Here is a 19,469-nt window from a genome sequence, read left to right as displayed (position 1 = left end):
ATTCCACTTCTTGCCTCACTCTCGAGGCGCCATGTGCGCTATTATGTCAGCTTTTGAGTTTGAAAGTCAGGATTTTTCTTTTTTTTTTTAACCTATAACCAGACCAAATAGTTAGCCGAGCTACATTTCTGTGAGCCTGCTTTGTTACAAATTCAGGAGCTGGTGACCGCAGATTGAATTCCCCTTTGTTAAAAGTGCCGAGTCAGATCATCGTTGCGTTCACTGTAACGCACACGAACGCACGCACACGTTGCTCCGAGACCCCTCAGAAAATGTTTGGGAAGATTTGTTCAGGATTAAAAGCTTGTTTTTGTCTAGTCAGGAAGTCAGCCTGACGGCAAACTTGATGGTTGGCGCAGGAGACATGTTTTACCAGATACTTCCCCCGCCGCCCCCCCTGCGGTGGCATATGATTGTATTATACCTTTGAGTTCAGACTTGGAACGACGCGGTCTTTGGTTAACTCAAGCAAGATGGCGTCTTCCTTTTTCCACTCGACAGTGACAATCAGCTCATTACATATAGATTTAAAAAAAAAAAAAAAAAGGGGGGGGGTGAACATTTACATATGGGAGCTTTCAACACTTACTTGAATGACCTTCCCAGCAGTCTAATGAGGCTGAGAAGAGGCGAACCTTGGGCAGGGCGGCGTGATGGTGGGAAGACAAGATTAGGCGTGCACGCCGCTCCCTGGGGGGGCCGTGGGGGGGGGGGGGGTTAAATGCGAAACAGCCAAAACGGCCCTCGGAGCTTCCTGCCTTTTGATCTTGCACCTTTTTAAATGGAAAACAGCTGCAATCAGTTTCAACATTTGAATTTAAAAAAAAAAAAAAAGCCTTTGGAAACAACTGGATGGAGTACATTTGAACATTTATTGTTGTCTGTTGTAACGATACAAAGGCCAAACATGGAATGAGTCTCAAACGCGGGAATTCAACGGATGCAGTCCAGTACAACAGGAAAGCATACCAAAAAAAAAAAAACACCATAAAAAAACACATCGACATCATATTTTAATCAACCATACAAAAACCATTACAGGGAAACGCGATATTTACACAAATGTTTGGGGTCAAACTGAAGCATCATTAGTCTGCCATGTTGTTCAGTAATGGCGACCTTCCCCCTCATGCATTTTTCACACCTCCCCATTAATACGCATCGTTATCGGAAACAGCACGAAAACAATAGCATTGCACGAGCCCATAATTCATAATTTATGGGGGGGGGGTGTCAGAAAAGATGGCATGTGTCACATGTACAGTGGAGGGGAAAAAAAAAAGAAGCTTTGATTTGCTCACAGGGAGTCTCTTGAATTTCTTTGTTCATCCCCGCATTGTTCTTGTCCACATTTTTTTCCCCTGACGTGCAAACACAAATATGAAAAGTGCCATAAATGTGAATGTGGTTCGCCCCAACAAGTAATTGTTAGTCATGAAATGTCAGTAGCATTTGATAGTGGTTTGTTCGTTTATGCTGCCAGCCTTTTAATCTTCCCCGTCAACATGGAGCAGTTGGGTGGTGCTTTAAAGAAAAAAAATGATCATAATGAAATGAGTGAAAAAGAGGCGGCACGGCAACCTGGTTAATTTCAATGACGCCATGTTGGCCATCGTGATGCAGATCGGCCACCAAAGTGACCATTTGACTCACGCATAGACTGCAAAGCAATTCTTTTGTATGTTGCGCTCCGTTTGGCCAGCGACTTGGGTGCCTTTGTGATTTACTCTGTCTCCCGCTTGATAAACCGCAGCCATACTCTGCCACCTCGAGAGAAAAACGAGACAGTCGTGATGCGCTTGAACAAACGAGTCGCCCGGGAAACCTTCAAGACCATCACTGGAGAGTTTAGAGGCATCCCCAGCTGGCAAGGGTCTCGGGAGGTTTTGCAGGCAGCACGACATTGATCCTGCAGCGGGACCCCCAGCACGGGTGGGGGGGCTGAAGTGGTTAAAATTCAGAGGGACCAGACACCCGCCATGTGGACGCCAGGCTTGACCTCTCTCGAACCAACGAGGGTGTTTGCTGCCCTCTAGAGTCAAGGACTGGGCAGCGCAGGCACGGCAAGGTTTGGGGAAAGGGAGGGAGGAGGAAGGAGGGAGGGGCAGAGGGTCCCGGATCACCGGATCGCCGCTACTCGTCACAGCCCAGGAGCTCCATCCGCAGGGTGATGCGCTCGTGCCACTCCCACGGCAAGATGCGCACGAAGCGGGCGAAGAGCGGCGGCTCAAACAGGTTCTTTTTGTGGACGTTGTTGTCGCTGTTGCCGGGGAAGATCTGAACAAGTCGGGAGGTGAGACAAAAATTGTAAAAAAAAGGGGGGGGGGGGCAATCTAGACCGGTGGCAGAATGGTAAAGGCACAGACAAAATGAGTACAACCCCGAGCAAATGAAATAATAACTTAGCTGTCGAACGGAAATGTGGACAAACAGCTTAATCATACACTGCCCTCTAGTGGCAGAGTAGTAACTTGTCAACGTTGTACAATAACTGCGTTGATGCCATTTCGAGACCAGTGACACAGAATCCCCCCCCCCCCCCCCCCAAAAAAAAAGTGGAAAAAATTAGATGAAGGCCTCCGAAGTGAAGTTCAGCAGACCACTTGGTGTTTTTGGACCAACCTTGTCGTTCTCGGTGCCCTCGTCCTTCACGATGCTCCAGGACTGTCCGTCATCACTGTGAGCCAGTTTGAAGGCCGAGACAAACTGGACGGCGCCGAAATCTTTGGCTCCCTGTGTGATGATTCCGGTGAGCTTTTTGGGAGATTGCAGGTCCACCTGAGCACACGAAAGTTTTCCCCTTTCAAAATGGGACAGCAAGAAAGGTGGCAAAATGACTTGCAAGACGTTCCTCAGTAAAAGTACGCATACCGCTAAAAGTTCAAAATTATGCAACGCGTGTGCTAGGGACACGTACAGACTGAAATGTACCGAAGAGATCATTTTTATTGTACTTGCCACCACTGAGAAGAGCACAGTTCATTTTGGAGCCTCCCCTCCTACCTGCAGCCACTCCGATTTGCTGTTGGTGGCGGCGGTCCAGGCGTTGGTCTTGCCCTGTTTGTCCAGCCGGGCGTAGTGAGGGTACCAGGTGAACGCCTCGATGCCCCACGTGCGGAAAGTGCTGGAAGCCGTGATCTGCTGGTCCGACACCAGGCGGGACTTCATGCCCATGGGCTCCGAGCAACCTAAAGCGTTTGAGTACACTGAAATTGAGGCCCGCGCGGAGAGTGGAATGACAAGAAAGAGAGAGAACAAAAACAGGATGATGGACGGGAGAAGCGACGCAGAGCACAAATGATGTTAAGCGGCAGCAAACGGGACGATGACGCGGAGAATGAATGAGAAGAACCGACGTGAAGTCTCCCCCTTTCAGCCTCCGTTTAATTCTCGGTATCTCTAATGTGGTCTGGTCTGCAGACCTGAGGCACCGGGCAGGTGCGGAGGACCTCAGAGAGGTAAGGCGGGGCGAGGCCATTTCAAGATTCGAAAACAAATAACAGAATCTGAAATGTAAAGAGTAGGAGTCGTGTGCTCCCTCTTACGAGTACCAGTCAAGAGGCGAGCGGCAGCATTTTGGACCAACTGGAGCCGCGTAATGGAGGACTGGCTGACTCAGAAGTCAAGTGCGTGGCAGTAATCCAGCCACGTGCTACAGAAGAGTGTCTCTCAAAGTGCGGTAGGGGAGGCTCACTCTTGCGGCAAGCGAAGGGAAAAAATAAATAAATAAATAAATAAAACGAAATTAAGATGTCAAAAAGTTTAGTTGCCCAACTGGAGTTTGATTAATGGTGTGAGGCGGACAGTCGAGGAACTCGGAAATGGCCAAGTGATGTCATCTTCTGGCCGACTCCGTAGGCACGGAACGGAGGAAAATAAAAGATGTCACTTGGAGGTTGGAAAGGCGAGCAAGCCGCCGCGGGTGCGTTTACCGTTGAGCTCGCAGCCCACCAGCTCCAGGCGCAGGGTGCAGGCCTTTCGACACACCACCGGGATGAGGCGCACGTACTGAGCAACCACCGGCGGGTCAAACACGTTGGTCTTTGTGCCGTCGTTGTCGAGGTTGACCGAAAAGATCTACGGGAAAGGAGATGGGACAAAATTCGTGGCGATATGATCAAATCATGTTTGACTTTTTAATCTAGACACCAAGTGACTCATTACGACAGCCCCCTCCCCCCCCCCCCCCCAACAACTGCCTAAATAGTCCCCATGCTAGCAACAAAGCGCCACGCGGCTCTGGCGCTGCCTTGCGTCGTCTTACTTGGTCCCTGCTCTGGTCCTCGGTCCTGTACACGGTGTACGTTTTGCCGTCCAGGCTGGAGGCCACTTTGAAGGCCTTGACGAACTCCGCCGTGCCGACGCGGCTGGCGCCCTGCGTCACGATGCCGGTGAGGCGCATCTTCCTCTGCAGATTCACCTGAAATTGCACGGACGGTTTTGGTCGCCAAATGGCCGAGAATTAAAAGCTCAAAATCGCCGCCGTCCTGCGAATTTGCAAATCACTGCATTTGAAATTTGGCTTATTTATACGCTTAAAATTTGTACCGAATGTCATACTGTCATTTCTTGAGATTGGGAATTGACGGTTTTGTTAACTCGTCATTCAACTTTAACAAATAAAATCATGAAACGCTTTGCCGTGTTGATTTCGTGTACTGAAATTAGATCTCGCCATGAATATACGAATGTGTCGAGACGCTCGAGTATTTCTAAAACCTCATTCGGAGGAGGCGGCGGTCTGACCTGCAGCCACGGATTCCTGTCGTGGGGGGCGGGGCTCCAGGCGTTGACCAGGCCTTTCATATTGAGGCGCGCCAGCTCGGGGCCCCAGCGCTGCAGGCCCAGGAAGGTGTAGCGGACGGACGAGGCGGAGATCTGGGACTCGGCCACGCCGCCGCCCTCCATGCCCAGCAGAGAAATGCAGCCTGTGGCACAGGTTGAAGTGAGACGTTTCATTTTTAGCCTTGGCGACCAATGTCAATCAGCATCAGAAAAAGTTCGTTGTTTTTTTTTTTTTTTAAATTTAATGAATATTTTTAACATTCGTGACTGCCATACGAGTTCGGCCCATTCTGAGAGTGTCAATCAATTCCGAGCACTTTTGATGGGACTATACTAATTGCAATAATTTAGAGTGTATTGTACAATTGGCTGGGTATGTTGAATTAAAAAAAAAAAGCATTACAATTATTTTTGATTTATTGTACATTTTTAATCCCTAATGGAGGCTTGAATTTCAGGGATTAGAATTTGTATAGTAACACCTTTCACATCAATATACTGTACAGGTACTATCTACAGTGATATCTACATGACTTCCGGGTTGAGTGAACGCTGGCGCATTTTGGCTGCCGCTGCTCAACCCGTATTGTTTTGTGTTTTTTGTTATTGTAAAGTGTCCTTGGGTGTCTTGAAAGGCGCTTATAAATAAAATGTATTATTATTATTATTATTACTGTATTACTGAGCAGACCGCATGGAAGAAGCCAAAGATGGCCGCTCGGCTTGACGCATCCCTCAGAATGGCACGCGCACACTTACGCAGCTGACAGTGTTTGCCCACGTAAGGGGAAGGGCAGTGGCATTTGAAATCCCCCTCCAGGTCGCGGCAGCTGCCTCCGTTCTGGCATGGCTGTCGGGCGCAGTCGTTGACGTCTGCGGAACCGTGACAAAAATCGGATCGGCGTCAGAACGGAAAGCATTGGACGCCGTCGGCTGATGAGACGCGTTAGGAGGAGGAGGTTAGTCGATGCCATGCTGACTAGACTGCAGGTGTCATAGAGAGAAAAATGCAGGGGTGACTTTTGGATTTAAAAACGGGACGGATGAGTCAGAACACGACAGTTTGGTGGAAAAAGTGTCAAATGGCTCTATGGGGATTGTGTGGTTTTGGGATTCATATCCAGCACACGCCCTGTGGAGAAAAACAACCCTCGAGTGCAGGCGCAGCACCGCGTTTTCATTGGAAAGGGAGTCAAACGGGACAACCGTGGCAGCAGAGGGCACGCCTGCAACCCCTTTGGAGACCACTGGATGGCGCCAACGCATAAACAAACGCGGATCTAACCGAATGCCTCCTCAGTGAACGGCCACAGTGACGAAAGGGCCTTTAAAAACAAATACAGTAAATATTCTCTAGTACGGACTCGTGTTTGCGCTGTCCAATTTGTCCTGATAACAGAAATTCCTCATTTGGGAAATGAGCAAGGCACATGTCCTTTATGAACCTGCAAGTATGTTGACAAAATGCACGTGTAACAACACAATCAATAAAATACAAAATTAGACTGTCCAAAAACTGTTTATATAACAAAAACTGCAATACAGGTGTATCCAAAAAAAAAAAATCACAACAGTAAAATACGTACAGTATTTTAATGTTTATTTTTTTCTGTCTTGGGGAAAAAAAATATGTCTTTTGGATTGTTTTGGCTGCATTCTTTGGTTTATGACAATGTTTGCCTGCATGTCATACAGTTTTCTTGCTAGTTGCAAGTAACTCTCCCGTTGATCACCGATGTCTGGTAATTCTTGTGCATACTGAAGGATTTTTGTTGCCATTTGCATTGCTTCCTTGCTGGATGGTGGCTTGTTGAATCGATGCCTTGTCGTTTAAAGTTTCGTAGATTTGCGTCTTTCCGACTCCAAGTATCTGCCGGGTCTTTTTAACTTTGTGTCCAGCCTCGCTCAAACAGATGCATTTAACTCGCTCCGCTCCAGTCGTTACAGTTCTTCTACGTTTCGATGCGATGATCTACACGACGTAAGTGAATCAAGTTAAAATCTTTCGCAATTACAGTAAAACGCAGGCCAATAAAAACTCGCTTGCACGTCGTCGTTTAGAATCTGATGATCGAAAAACGCGAAGTGAAAACTTGTTTCGGCGTCGTCTTTTCCGTCGCATCGGGTGGGCGTTGCGTGTATTTAAGCTCCCGCGGCATTACACCTCCATCCGGGTTACGGGTAGTGGAATTTCCGCTTACGCAACTTGCGGTAACACGTAATATCGCAGTCAAAATGTTAATGCATAGGTTTTTATTCCGGGTGAAGGATATTCCTTTCCGTAGAATTCCGGGGATGGGAATATTTACTGTATGTATGTCAACAACCTCAAGCTTGGGATTGCCACACATTCTCCATCACGCGTCACGCTGCATTTCTTGCGCGCAGACAAACGTGTCGGTAGCTCGACGACCACGTGACGCCTCGTCGAAAAGTCAAGACGCATTCAGCGGGGAAGCGGTCATTTTGGAAGCCGATTACAACCGGGCCTGCAGTTCGAATTCAATAAACGACCGTTTATATTAAGATGTATAGACGCAATATATCTAAACAATACCTAGAATTGGAATACGCTCAACTCCCGGAAAACACTTCAAAAAACTGGTCAGGTTGTGATGCTGATCATTTTACAATTTTTTTGGGCTGTCAACACAATTTCCGGAGGGGAAATGGAAACGGGGCATGTTGTGGGAAGCTAATTCGAATTTTTAATTGAATCAATTTTGGCTGCAAGAGGGGGGGGGGGGCGCGTATGGTCTATGAACCGACGTGAAGTCAAGTTTCCTTTGCAATAATTAGTTTTGAGCGCCCAACTCGGTCTAAAATCGGGATTGCGATTAATTTGTGGAATCTGAATTCAGACGAAAAATCCACCCACTTTCATCCACCTCAGGGGAGCTGACATTTCGCCCTGTGCCGCCGCCGACTGTTGACTGAAATTGACGTCGCAGTGCCCACAAGCTCCGCTTGCAAAAATCTCAGTTTGCCCGTTTTCTGGGTTTGGTCACGTACAATCCATTACATTAAAAAAAATAAAAGGCAATATTCAGCTAAGCGTGAAACAAATGCGTGATTTGCGGAGAATGCACAGTTCAAGCCGTAACAACTGTATAGCGGCACCCACGATTGGTTCTTCCTCCCACAAACAACAGAAAAATTATACATCTCCAATCAAAATGGCCACTGTTGCTATGGTAAAGCAACCAAGAGGGGGTGGTGGGAGCTCGAGGCAATGTGGAGGGGGGGAGGGGGGGGGAATTAAAAAGAAAGATCAAACCAAACCACGGTCATTGAATTGAAGCTTAAAACGCTTTCCAGATGTGATATGAAACGTGTTTGGAGTGCTCATCACGGCTATAAAAACAGCCACGGGCTAAAGCGTACTTTTTAAGAACCACGTGGGATATAAAATATAACGGCTGGAAGAATGATCAGAAGAGTCAAACGGCGTGTTTCCTTTTAAAAAAGCTGGCATGCTTAATACAACTGCAAAGCGAAGGCATGATTGCATCTCAAGGCGGCGGTCAATAAATTGCAACCTTTTGAAACTCCTTCGTCGTGAGTGCCATGAAGGCTTTTTCTACATTTGCCAGACATGCCGCCATGAACGCGAGTGTGACGTTGTCGAGGGGCAGACTTCATTTGCCGTTCCGCCTCCGCGCGGAATTTCTTTCGCCTGGCAACAGAAGAGCCGCTGATGTCCTTCGCTCGGAGTTCAAGGCGCCCAGATATTAATAGCACCTTTTTTTTTTTGTATCGGTTCTATCCCAAAATATGGCAGATTTTCTCTTTTCAGACGCACCCGCCTCCCCCCCCCCCCCCCACCAACTCGGAGGGATAACGAAAGGACATTAAACCACATCAGTATTTGCGCCTTTGTGTTAATTAAACAAGCTGCTGCGAGTCGTCATTGTGTAAATAGACTCTTCCCCACCACTACGCGTGGCCTTGTGAGGCATACAAAACAGGAGGTGGCTGCCATCGGCCCACGCGCCAACTAATTAGCTGGCACTTAAACCGTCACAACACAATGTGGAGCTGAAAGGAAAACGGCACCCCCCTCCCTTCCACGAGCAAGATAACGCTAGCAAGGTGCCAGACAACACCGCTGTGGCGTCACGCCCGAGCTACTATCTCTGTTTACAGAGATGTTAGACTGCCGATGTAATGCCAGTTTGCTGGTCTATGTAAGAAAAAAAAGTGCACTTTTTTTTTTTTAGCCCATGAACAATTTCTAGGGTTAGCGTATTTTTTGTAAAATTTCATTGGGGCGAGAAAAAAAAAAAAAAAAGAAGCTTTTCTTTGAATTCTTTTTTTTTTCTCTCGAGTTACGTGTGCTAAATGCCGGTAACCAACTTGACAATAAAACAGCAGTTTGGCAGATGGCGAATAGTTCTACAAACAAAGTTTTCCCAAATGGCACTGGCAGGTGAGGTTTACAGTAAAACTAAGCATCAAAGAAATCGAGTGCATATTTCACCAAACGCAATGGCGCGGACGAACTATCGAAAACACGCATTCCGCGTCGCCGCGTTACAACCTTTTCAGCCGCGCGGACGTGAACACAAACGGTGTGGCAACACAGCAGGCAAAGACTATGACGGAATCGACATTTCCGTTCATGGGCAAGTTTATGTGATGCCGTGTCGCAGTGTCCAAGTGGGACAAAGCGACGACAAATTTGCGCCCGGAAAAAAAAAAAGGAGCTCAGATATGGCGATTTTTTTCGGATCGCCGCGTGAAGGAGGCTTCTCTTCTACTGGAAGCAAAGAGAAATGCAGCATGCGCAAGCAGAGAGTCGCTCGAGAGGCGAAAAACTCACGAGCTCAGGCAACACACACATCTTACACGCTTCGCATCAGGTTCATTGCTCCCGTTACCTGTTCTTGAGCTCAAATCTGCCCGGTCGACACCTAAAAAGGATCAAAGGGCAAACATGATCAAACGCAACCGGTCCCCATTTGGCTGCACGCGTTCCTTCACCGTAACTCGGCAGGCTGTTGAGCAAGCCAACAGTCGCTATCGGCGAGACGTTCAAAGCGTCGTCGCTCACCAACTGATTTCCATCGGAACGGGGAACGCCAATCGTCTTCCTATTTCATCGGTTTGATGGCCCGCACCGAAACGATGCTACAAAAATCGAGCGGGGCACGCCAACTCACCCTTTTGACAGTGGACGCCCTCAAATCCCGGCTGACACTTGCAGACGTATTCGCTGAAGACGTCGCCGCGGCGGGAGTGGCCTGTCGGCGCGCATATGCCGTCGTTCTTGCACGGGTCGGGCTTACAAGGACCTGCCGGAAGAGAAGCCAAAGGGGGGGGAGCTCAACCAAAAGGAACCTCACACTCAAAATATGTTCAAACGCCGCTTCATAGGACATCATGACTTCGGGCTTACCCGTCTCGATCTCGTTGCACGTTTCTCCGGTGAAGCCGTCGGGGCAGATGCAAATGAACGGAGCTCCTCCGCTTGTCACGCAGGTTCCACCGTTCGAGCAAACATTTACCTCACACAGATCACCTGCGTAGATGAGACAGAGGGGTTCAATTCAAGGTCGCGCTTCAGAGAACTGAAAGCTAATCGCTCTGGAGAGTTTTGGTCCTAGAATCCAGTGTCTCCTCCTCTCATTGGGTCTTTATTATGAATGTCTAATTGATAACTTCAAGAAGAAATGCTCCAACACATTTTGGGGAGCAATAATTGAGAGGAAAATGCCTTTTGCGTACATGGAAGAAGTCTGGGATTTTTTTTTTTTTTAAAGTCCAGATTTTAAGGAAATAAAAACCAAAAGTGTTTTTGATCAACATAGTACGTAGGCAAACCTGTCATGGGCTATAGACACCATTCTTCTACTATGTGGCAGCGACCAGCAGAAGGCGCCATTCGTCAAGGCCCAACGTAGTTCAGTGACAAAAACAAGGGAGGAAGAAATAAAAAAAATTCCCAAGCAGGCCAAGTTAGCTCTTTCTTTGTATTTATTTAGCATCGTGCTAAATTCTTAGTCACCTTACACCAGTGGTTCTTAACCTGGGTTCGATGGAACCCCCCGGGGTTCTGTGAATCGGTCTCGGTGGTTCGACGGAGCCTCTGCCGTAGACGTTAACACACGCGCGACTCAACATGTCAATTGGTGACGTCACGCCCGCTTGGCCGTCGCTGGCTGCGGATGATCACATGACATTGCTTGTCCAATCAGTGCTGCGCAAAATTTAGTTCGCTCAGTAGTCAACGTGTGACTCTCATAAAAGTAAAAAATAAAAAAACTGATACTTATCTCTTGAATTTTTATTGATTTTTTTCTGTTTTTAATAAATGAGTTTTTTTATGTCTCGAATTTGTAAAAAGTCATATTTTTGTTTTTCACGAATGATGGGTTCGGTAAATGTGCATATGGACTGGTTGGGTTCGGTACCTCGAACAAGGTTAAGAACCGCTGCCTTACATGTTTCCCTTCATGACGGTTTGACAGAGCAGAGAGAGCAAACTGCTGCAATTTGAACACGATGGCTTGAACAGCTGAGTAAACATAATACAAAAGGACTGGAAGCTTCCACAGCGCCCGAACGTGACGACCTGGCAGCGCGAGCGGTGGAAAATTAACAACGATGGGGAAAATCTAGCAGCTTTCAACATGAATAGACGGGACAAAAGCTACAGACAGATGTGGAAATTCAGTACAGCGGACCATCCAATGTTGAAAAAAAAAAAAGGTTGATTTTAAGTCTGAAATAATCAGCATCATGAAAATCTACGGGTCATGTTTTAAGAAGACTTTCAATGATCAGTGATTTTTGATGGATTGGTGGATTTATGAGCCCGAGCTGCATGTCAGTATGACGTCAAGTGGGTTGCTGACATCATGTAATCATCATATTAACGGGGGGGGGGGACAAGGGACTTAACGGTTTCATACAGCTTTGTTTAACAAAGTCTACACAACTTCAAAAAGCAGAGGAGTTACTGGAGTTACACTCTCACAGCAACGCCGATTCTCAAACATGAACAAAAGAAAGAAATGCATCTTTTAAAACCATGGATGTGTCCGATACTGGCGGCACGGTGAGAGACTGGTTAGCATGTCCGCATCACAATGCGGAGGGTTTGTTTCCGGGTTCTGATCTTCCTGTGTGGCCTTTGCATGCTAAAGCTGCGTTGTGCCATTTACTTTAAATAAATCTTTACATATAAATTGTATTGTTCAAGTTGTTACCTTTGCTAGCTGACACTGGTGGCATTTTTATTTTAAAGAAATAAAGTTTTCCCCTTCATGTCTTCCCAGAAAACTTCGGTTGAACTCCAAACTATTACACAGCATTCCACTTCAGAAGTCCCACTCCATATGGAGGAAATCCAAAAATAGAGTATGGGAGCAACATGCTGTACATGAAAACAGGAAAAGCAAAGGCCAAGTTAACAATTACAATTGAGATAATTGTTATTGAGGTTGGTGCTCAAGTGTAAAATTGATGCTTTTAAGCTTCAGTGTCGCCAAAACATGCTAAAAATGTGCCACAGCCTTGTCCCCCCCCCCCCCCCCCCCCACAGCTTCTTGCCGCCTCACCTCCAAGAAAGGAGTTCGCTTTGAAAACCGCCAAATAAATTTGGGAACGTTGTCACTTTGAGTCGTTTACTCTTTACAAAAGCGCATAGCCAGATAATCTAATTACATGGGCTGTAATTAGAAGTGCTAAGTGCAGCCCGCTATTTTAATCTTACGCGTAAAATAAAGTGCAGTCAACAGCATGGGTTGATTTAATTGTAATCCATTTTGGCACATTTGAGCCAGACTTTAGGGTTAGCGTTAGTAACCGTGCGTCCAATTTGGTATTTGCGTTTATTGGCGCCATGACCAGAAAGCCGTTTCACATCTGTAAAGGAGTAATCGGGCGAGCGGCCTTCCTGTGCGTTTATTATGAAGACAGAAACAAACCTGCCTCCCTTCCCCCCTCCAGGAAATCAGGCTGCCAAATAGCGAGCGGCAAAATTCAGCAAATAAGTCGAATAAAAGCGATGATGGAGATTAGTGACACATCGGTCAAGTAGGTCGACCATCAGACGGCGGTCAAACCGCCAAAGTCTCCCGGAAAATCCCAATTATGATGCCAAAGTAAACACGATGCAGCAGATAGGAGGGGAAATACTTTTCCTATCTTGTCCTTGAACGGAGCGCTTCCAGGGCTGTGCTCATGAGGCGGAACAGAGAGTCAAAGTGCTGCGACCGAGTTGCGGTTGCCTCCCCGTCTTCGTCCATCGCTCAAATGGGAAGCTTTTCTGGCATGATCGGTGCTCGGACGAACGCTTTCACTGAAAACGAGCAGGAGTGAAGTCGAGCGCCCTCCGCGAGAATTTCTCCACTCGATACCAAATGGCTTCAAAAAAAGTTCAGAGAAATTCTCATAAGCCATTGAAAGGAATATTTAAACGTGAATTGACCATTCTCCCCATAGTTGATCAATAAAATGCAATCAAAACCCTGAAACCAACTCCCAAGCAAAACTTGTATTTCATTAGCCTCAACGCATAATTTAACTTCGGGTCCTCGAGAGAGAATTAGTTCAACTTTCATGTTTCGAAAGGCACTCCTTTGGCAGTTTAAAACACACGCACACACACACACACACACACACACCACACACACACACATCTTCGGGTGTCATCAGTTTGGCCTGAAGCATTACGTATTGTGGTCGGAACAACCTCAGCAAAGTGCCACGGTGGAGTCGACAGATTGGGAAGTCGTGAGCGGTTGAGCTTGGCAGAACAATTCATTCCCACAGGGCAGCGTGCCGTCCTCGCTCCCGGTGAGTCACGGCCTACGCCTCGGCCCGTCTCGGGAGGGTTCGACGTGATTTCGCAAAAATTAATCCGGAAGGAATGAGGGCGGCGGTCATGCGATGGCGTGGAAGAAGACCACAAAGGACAAGGTTGTTGGCCAGGTCAAGCCAACATGATCGGGAAAAAAAAAAAAAAAAATGGGGGTTGGGGGGGGGGGGGGGAGGCGCCCTGGATCTGGATCTGGAGTTGGTCTTATGTCTTATGTTATAACAGCGTTCACTCTTTGGAGAACAAAAGTTAACAGTGACCGACTCTATACTGCAGGCTTAAACTGCCGCCATCATCAATCCATTCATCCACACGGGAGGGCGGCTATGCTAACTCTGCTAAGTTGGTCAGCAAAAAGCAAATTTGGACACAAAAATATAGAAATGAATACTTTCAAAAGCATATCTGCACCGTTTGTAACCATTAAAAAGAAACTCACGCATCCGACCATCGTTGAACATTCCGTGGTGTTCATAGACAACTCTTTTTGCTCATGGCGCTGTGTGCGAGTGCTATCGTTTGACGCCTTTCACCAAGTGCAGCTCGCCGTACAGTACTTAAAAAAAATAAATAAAAATAGGAGTGAACCATGAGAAGTCTTGTCACAGTGCACTGGAACATCTTCAACTAAATCGCCACGCTGGATTAACCTTATCGACTGCGAGTTGAAGCTACTTAAAGCTAGCTTAGCTTGCGCCCTGCGATTGGCTGGCAATCGGTTCAGGGTGTCCCCCCGCCTATCGCCTGAAGACGGCGGGATAGGCTTGCGCGGATAAAGCCGATCAGAAAACGGATGGACGGATTTGGTGAAACAAAGAGCTGATGAAAATGTGACAGGACGCCCGTGACCGCGGATACTCGGGGAAGCTGAAGTCTCACAGGAGTCGGCGGCGTTGCTATTTGACCTCCGAGTTTGGCGTGTTTGACAAGCGCAGCACCAGACAAACTTTGAACACGACGGTTTGCACCCAGACTGATTGTTCATGCGCACACTTGCACGTGTGCGAAAGAGCCTGGCAGGGACTGTGGGAACGCTACCTTCACTCAGGGAAAAAAAAAAAAAAGGGGTGGGGGGGAACTTGGCCCACGCGATCACATCAAATGATCCTGTTGCGGGTGCGGCCCCCCCCGCCTCTGCCGAACTGCACGTCCGGAAAAGCGTGAGTGAACGCGGATGCGACAGAAAGCCTCATGTAACCCCCCCCCCCCCCCGACCCCCACCCCGCCCCGTCTATTAGCAGGCTCAGCGGGACTCCAGCTGCAGGTGAGCTTTGCGTAATCTGTAAGTGCTCCTCCAGAGCCGCGCCGCCATCTGCTGCAGTGCTCAAATAAAGAAATAAAATCAAACGCGAGTGCCAGCTGCTAAAAATACACGCGGGCGTCACGCATCGTCAACCGGCGCAAACCCGTCAAGCACACACGCCAAATGTAACCGAGCCTGTCAACAATTGTACACAGGATGAATACTGCCCCGCTTTAAATGTCGTCTTTTTCAAGGAAGGATGATTCTTGCGACGGGAGAGCCGTGTAAAATATTCAACATGGCGGATTGGAAAAAGGGGTTGACAGACATTCGGAGGCCGAAATTAGATCATGTTCATTTTCTTGTGAATCACTCGACTAAGGAAGCTCTTTTAAATTTCAAAGTGCTGGTGCGCAGATCTATTACGGCTTGGTGTGACAACCCCCCCCCCCCAAAAAAGTGAAATATACTGTATATATATATTTTTTTCAAATATCATCTCTTCATGTCATCCAATGACGACGAACAGTGGAACCTCAAAATTTCCCTTCAAACACACGAAGGCATGAATTGTGCCTTATAGTTCTGTTTTACTGTATTCATGTTTTTCGTGATCATACATCCTTTGTATTCATGCGTTTAATTCCCCACATGTTCTTATATTAACGATGATTGTTTTTGCCGAGCATTGTGCAAAGAAAAAACCGCTTCCTGTTCAGAAACACTTCCGCCACAGCAGGGAAAGAGAAGTCAGGTTCACACAGACTTGTCCAAAATGCTGATTGATGACCGGTACGCGACCTCAACTGTTAAAGATAACCGTTGGATGACCTCACGTGCTGAGGTCATTTCATACATCCTGTAAACCTTTCGCCTTTATGGAACGCAGACTTGACCCGCTAAAGCCGGTTTCACGTGTACCCAGATGATTCATATATTGAAATATCTTTGCGTTTCCAAACACAGCGCCACCCCCGATCCCTATGTTGGAAACACCCATGTAACGAGGGGCTCCTGAAGCAATTAAAGGGATTTCAAATTGTTTCTCAGCATGTTACGATTATTCATCATGAATATATTTTGAGTGTCTGGAACAAATTGTTTGGATTTACGTTACTTCCGATGAGAAATCTTGCTTCAGTTTTCGTACGATAAAGTTCCAGGACTTTTGCATGAGCTCGGGGTAGCTCAGTATTACACGATCCCATAGTGCAGGGGTGGGCAATTATTTTTTGCATAGGGCCACATGAGAACCAGAAAATATTATGGAGGGCCGGATCAAAAGGGTGAACTAAATTCGACATAATATTAATTGGATTTCTTTATTTAAAAAGCAGTATTTTGCATTTTTTGGCACGTTTTTCAGACTTTAAGAGTACATTATTCCGTCGTATCGAACGGGGTTTGCCTGACTTGGCGCTACTGCGGGCTTCCGTATCGTCTCCCCCTTCCTCCCTATGCTCTGCAACTTCAAGTAACTGCGCCACCTGGCGTTGAAATGCCAGTCATTACAAGTCCAAATGAAATGAATGCAGTCGTTGACATCGAACCTTAATTGTGTACCAACCTTCGGCGGGCCGGATTAAAAAGACCAACGGGCCGGATTTGGCCCGTGGGCCGTAGTTTGCGCACCACTGCCATAGTGTCTTAAAAATAGTGACGCTGTCACTTTCAACACAGCCATAAAAAAAGGACCCATTATGATATCCATCCATTTTCCGAACCGCTTGATCCTCACTAGGGTCGCGGGGGGTGCTGGAGCCTATCCCAGCCGTCTTCGGGCAGTAGGCGGGGGACACCCTGAATCAGTTGCCAGCCAATCGCAGGGCACACAGAGACGAACAACCATCCACGCCCACACTCACATCTAGGGACAATTTAGAGCGGCCAATCAACCTGCCATGCATGTTTTTGGAATGTGGGAGGAAACCGGAGCACCCGGAGAAAACCCACGCAGGCCCGGGGAGAACATGCAAACTCCACACAGGGAGGCCGGAGCTGGAATCGAACCCGGTACCTCTGCACTGTGAAGCCGACGCGCTAACCACTGGACTACCGGGCCGCCCCCATTATGATATGAAATCAAATTTATTGATTGCACATAAATTAACTTCAGCCATAAGAGAGCGAGTCTTCACTCTGAGCAGTTACCTTGAGGACGTGACACAGGCGGCTCGTATCATAGCTGGATAGGTGATGTTTGAAGAGTTTTTGTAGCACTCTTAAGCGATGTCAATAATGCAGAGAATATTTGGAAATGCTCATGGCGTCTGCGCCCGCCATTTGCACGCATCCGGTAGAAGATGCGAGGGTGCCCCATTCGCCAGCCGGGCGACTATATTTAGCCTCAGTTCACTCGACTGCCTGATGAGGTCTTGTTGAGGGGGGAAAAAAAAAAAACCTAACAAGAAGGCCGTCCTCCGCCTCGGCGGTTAGATAACCCGCCAGGTGAAGTTCAGCTCCAGTCGCTTACGACTCGTACACACTCAACATTTCGCAGCTGGCAGAGGCCACAACAACGTTCTCTAAAGGAGTCTGTTGGACTCGTTCCAGTGAGTGTGAGAGGTTCGTTGACATGTCTGTGTTGACTGCGGCCCGAAAAGTGACTCAGAGGTCGGCTCGCGGGGCCAAACACGTTTGGATTGGCGCACTCGAAGCCCGTCGCTAAGCGCTCAATTCCGTTTCCCCGAAGGAAATAACGTCAAGTCTAGTCATCTGGTCCAGGGCTAAAAGTTGCGCCAGCTAAAACCTTCGGGCAATGTTTTCATTTTAACATTCTGAACTGAGAGAAGAGAGGGAAAAAAAATTGACAGCCAGCCACTCCCACAATCTGAAAATTGTGCCAGATCAGTAACAAACGCCATTTTGCACCATGTAAGGAAGATCATGTGTTCACCGGAAGACTTTAACATACACAAACAGCAATTCATCTATTTGAACGAGTTGTTTTGTTTTAATTGAATTTAATCACCAAAGGAAAAACAACTCAACACAGGGGAAAGCCTGATAGAAGATTCTGATCTGGAAACTCTCTACTGTGAAACAGACTGCAGTCGTTTGTTTACATTCAAACTTCATTTTGCAGTCATCGCAAGTAAACCAGAGTTGAGTTGAGACTAGCGACCCACCAGCCATCTGTTACTTCCTTAGTCTCATTTTCTTGAAACCTTCCAGTCAACCAAAGACAAGCAATTTTTGTTTTACCCGATGCACCTTAAACCTTCCAAACTGTGATAATTTTCTAGTTTAACGGTTGTCATTACACTTTGCCCATCACTGGTACGCCTACGGGAAGAAAAGGAACACAGTTGATGCTTACTGAGCTCAAATAATAGTACGATGAAAAATATACTGTATATATTGTGAAAGTAGTAAATCATCCTGTGTTCAATCTCATGTCATAACATGTTAAGGCAATCTTTGAGTGCAATTGCAATGGCAATTGCGGTTCAAAAGAGTCCAAAAATTGAATCGCTGGTATGTCCCCATTTTCTTCACTTTGTGTGTGAGGAGGAAAAGAAACAGGCCATTTTATTCCATCGGCCTACATGTGTTTGATGCATTCAGAAGCAAACAAAGCCAGACGCCAGCGGCGTGACGTCAACGCTGAACAAGTATAATGGCTAATCATGTGACTCAAAGGGGTCAGAACGCACGACCGCAGCCTTTGGCCTGAAATTCGAACACCAAAAACCCAAAAGATAGCCGAAGCCTGTGACTATTACCGCCCCCGCTCCCCGCCACCCAAAATTGGCAGCTGATCATTTAAAAAAAAAAAACGCCTCGTAAAGTGAATTCAATCACCAACGACTTGAATGAACCGGGTCACTTGAATTAAAAAAAGTAATTTCACTAATGCCTCCGTGTCAACATTCTTTAATGCAAGACGAAATGAGAGACCACGACACAACAAAAGTATCTTGACGAGTCAGCGACCAATCGACCCTCGTTGGCGGCTTAAATCTCATCTTTTCACAGTAAAAACAAAACGAGGTGGAAAAAACGCAGGGGGTTGTACTTACCGTTCACCCCGGGCAAGAATCGAGCCGCAAAAAGTTGCAGCAAGAGGAAGAAAATGGCCTGCTCCTTCATTTCGGCCAGTAATTCAGCCTGCTGAGATAAACCGAGCTGTCGTGTTGGTTCGCCAACTTGCACACTGGAGGAGAAAAGACACCCGTGACCGCTCGTGACTGTCCTTGTTTTCGCACACGAAGCTCGCGCCGGCGAATTCCTAGGCACCCGGTTTATATAGAGCGGCACACGTGCCTACCGGCGCTCAGCCAATCACGAGCCACCCTTTACATTGTAGCCACACCCCCAAAGTGGCTCTCCGATGTTGCTGGGAAAAGGCTATGGTCATTTATGATCACGTGTCTAGCCTATTTTCGCGGTTCACGAAAGTCCATCCAAGCAAAATTTTAGAGCTACACTAAGCCCACCTCTTTGGCTCAATAGATTGATTCACCTCACCCATCTCGGCTTGATTTGCGTTGAGCTGTTATTTCCCTGTCACACAGAGTGAAAAGTAGAAGTGTACCTTGTTCCAAGTAGGATAGATGGCACATTTCTAAGCACCTCCAACTCAATAACAACACGTTTAATATTACCAAGTCGCTT

At 47.2% G+C, this 19,469-nt stretch overlaps 1 protein-coding gene across 6 annotated transcripts; it reads right to left on the bottom strand.

The window, feature by feature from the left end:
- Positions 1 to 853: 853 nt before the first annotated feature.
- mfge8b (milk fat globule EGF and factor V/VIII domain containing b) lies at positions 854 to 19,087 on the bottom strand. 6 transcript variants are annotated; one of them, XR_015100704.1, is made up of 12 exons: positions 18,875 to 19,087; positions 10,184 to 10,306; positions 9,948 to 10,079; positions 9,666 to 9,698; positions 5,545 to 5,658; positions 4,747 to 4,928; positions 4,265 to 4,420; positions 3,933 to 4,077; positions 3,004 to 3,206; positions 2,623 to 2,778; positions 1,654 to 2,277; positions 854 to 1,524 (listed from the first exon to the last, which is right to left on the bottom strand). XR_015100704.1 is itself a non-coding variant. In XM_086109216.1 (11 exons), the coding sequence occupies exons 1-11, from the start codon at positions 18,942 to 18,944 to the stop codon at positions 2,134 to 2,136; spliced, it is 1,458 nt and encodes a 485-aa protein (XP_085965342.1). In that variant the 5' UTR covers positions 18,945 to 19,087; the 3' UTR covers positions 854 to 2,133. The 6 variants fall into 6 exon arrangements, 5 of the variants coding, with proteins under 5 accessions (XP_085965342.1, XP_085965343.1, XP_085965346.1 ...); XM_086109216.1 differs by having other exon boundaries at positions 854 to 2,277; XM_086109217.1 differs by having other exon boundaries at positions 854 to 2,277; positions 3,004 to 3,188.
- Between the last annotated feature and the right edge of the window lie 382 nt (positions 19,088 to 19,469).

The sequence above is a fragment of the Hippocampus guttulatus genome, chromosome 4 (genome assembly GCF_054856545.1).
Source record: "Hippocampus guttulatus isolate MCC_2025c chromosome 4, RoL_Hgut_1.0, whole genome shotgun sequence".
In the NCBI taxonomy this organism is placed as follows: Eukaryota; Metazoa; Chordata; class Actinopteri; order Syngnathiformes; family Syngnathidae; genus Hippocampus; species Hippocampus guttulatus.
Note: the sequence above shows the minus strand (reverse complement) of the source record. Positions and strands in the feature narration are given on the sequence as shown.

Bases quoted from the DNA above. Each gene is read 5' to 3' on its own strand.
- mfge8b (XM_086109216.1), bottom strand. From the start codon at position 18,944: ATGAAGGAGCAGGCCATTTTCTTCCTCTTGCTGCAACTTTTTGCGGCT. The intron at 4,929-5,544 runs GTAAGTGTGCGC...CCTGTGCCACAG, and splicing joins GGGCAAACACTGTCAGCTGC to GCTGCATTTCTCTGCTGGGC. The intron at 2,278-2,622 runs GTTGGTCCAAAA...CGACTTGTTCAG, and splicing joins AGGGCACCGAGAACGACAAG to ATCTTCCCCGGCAACAGCGA.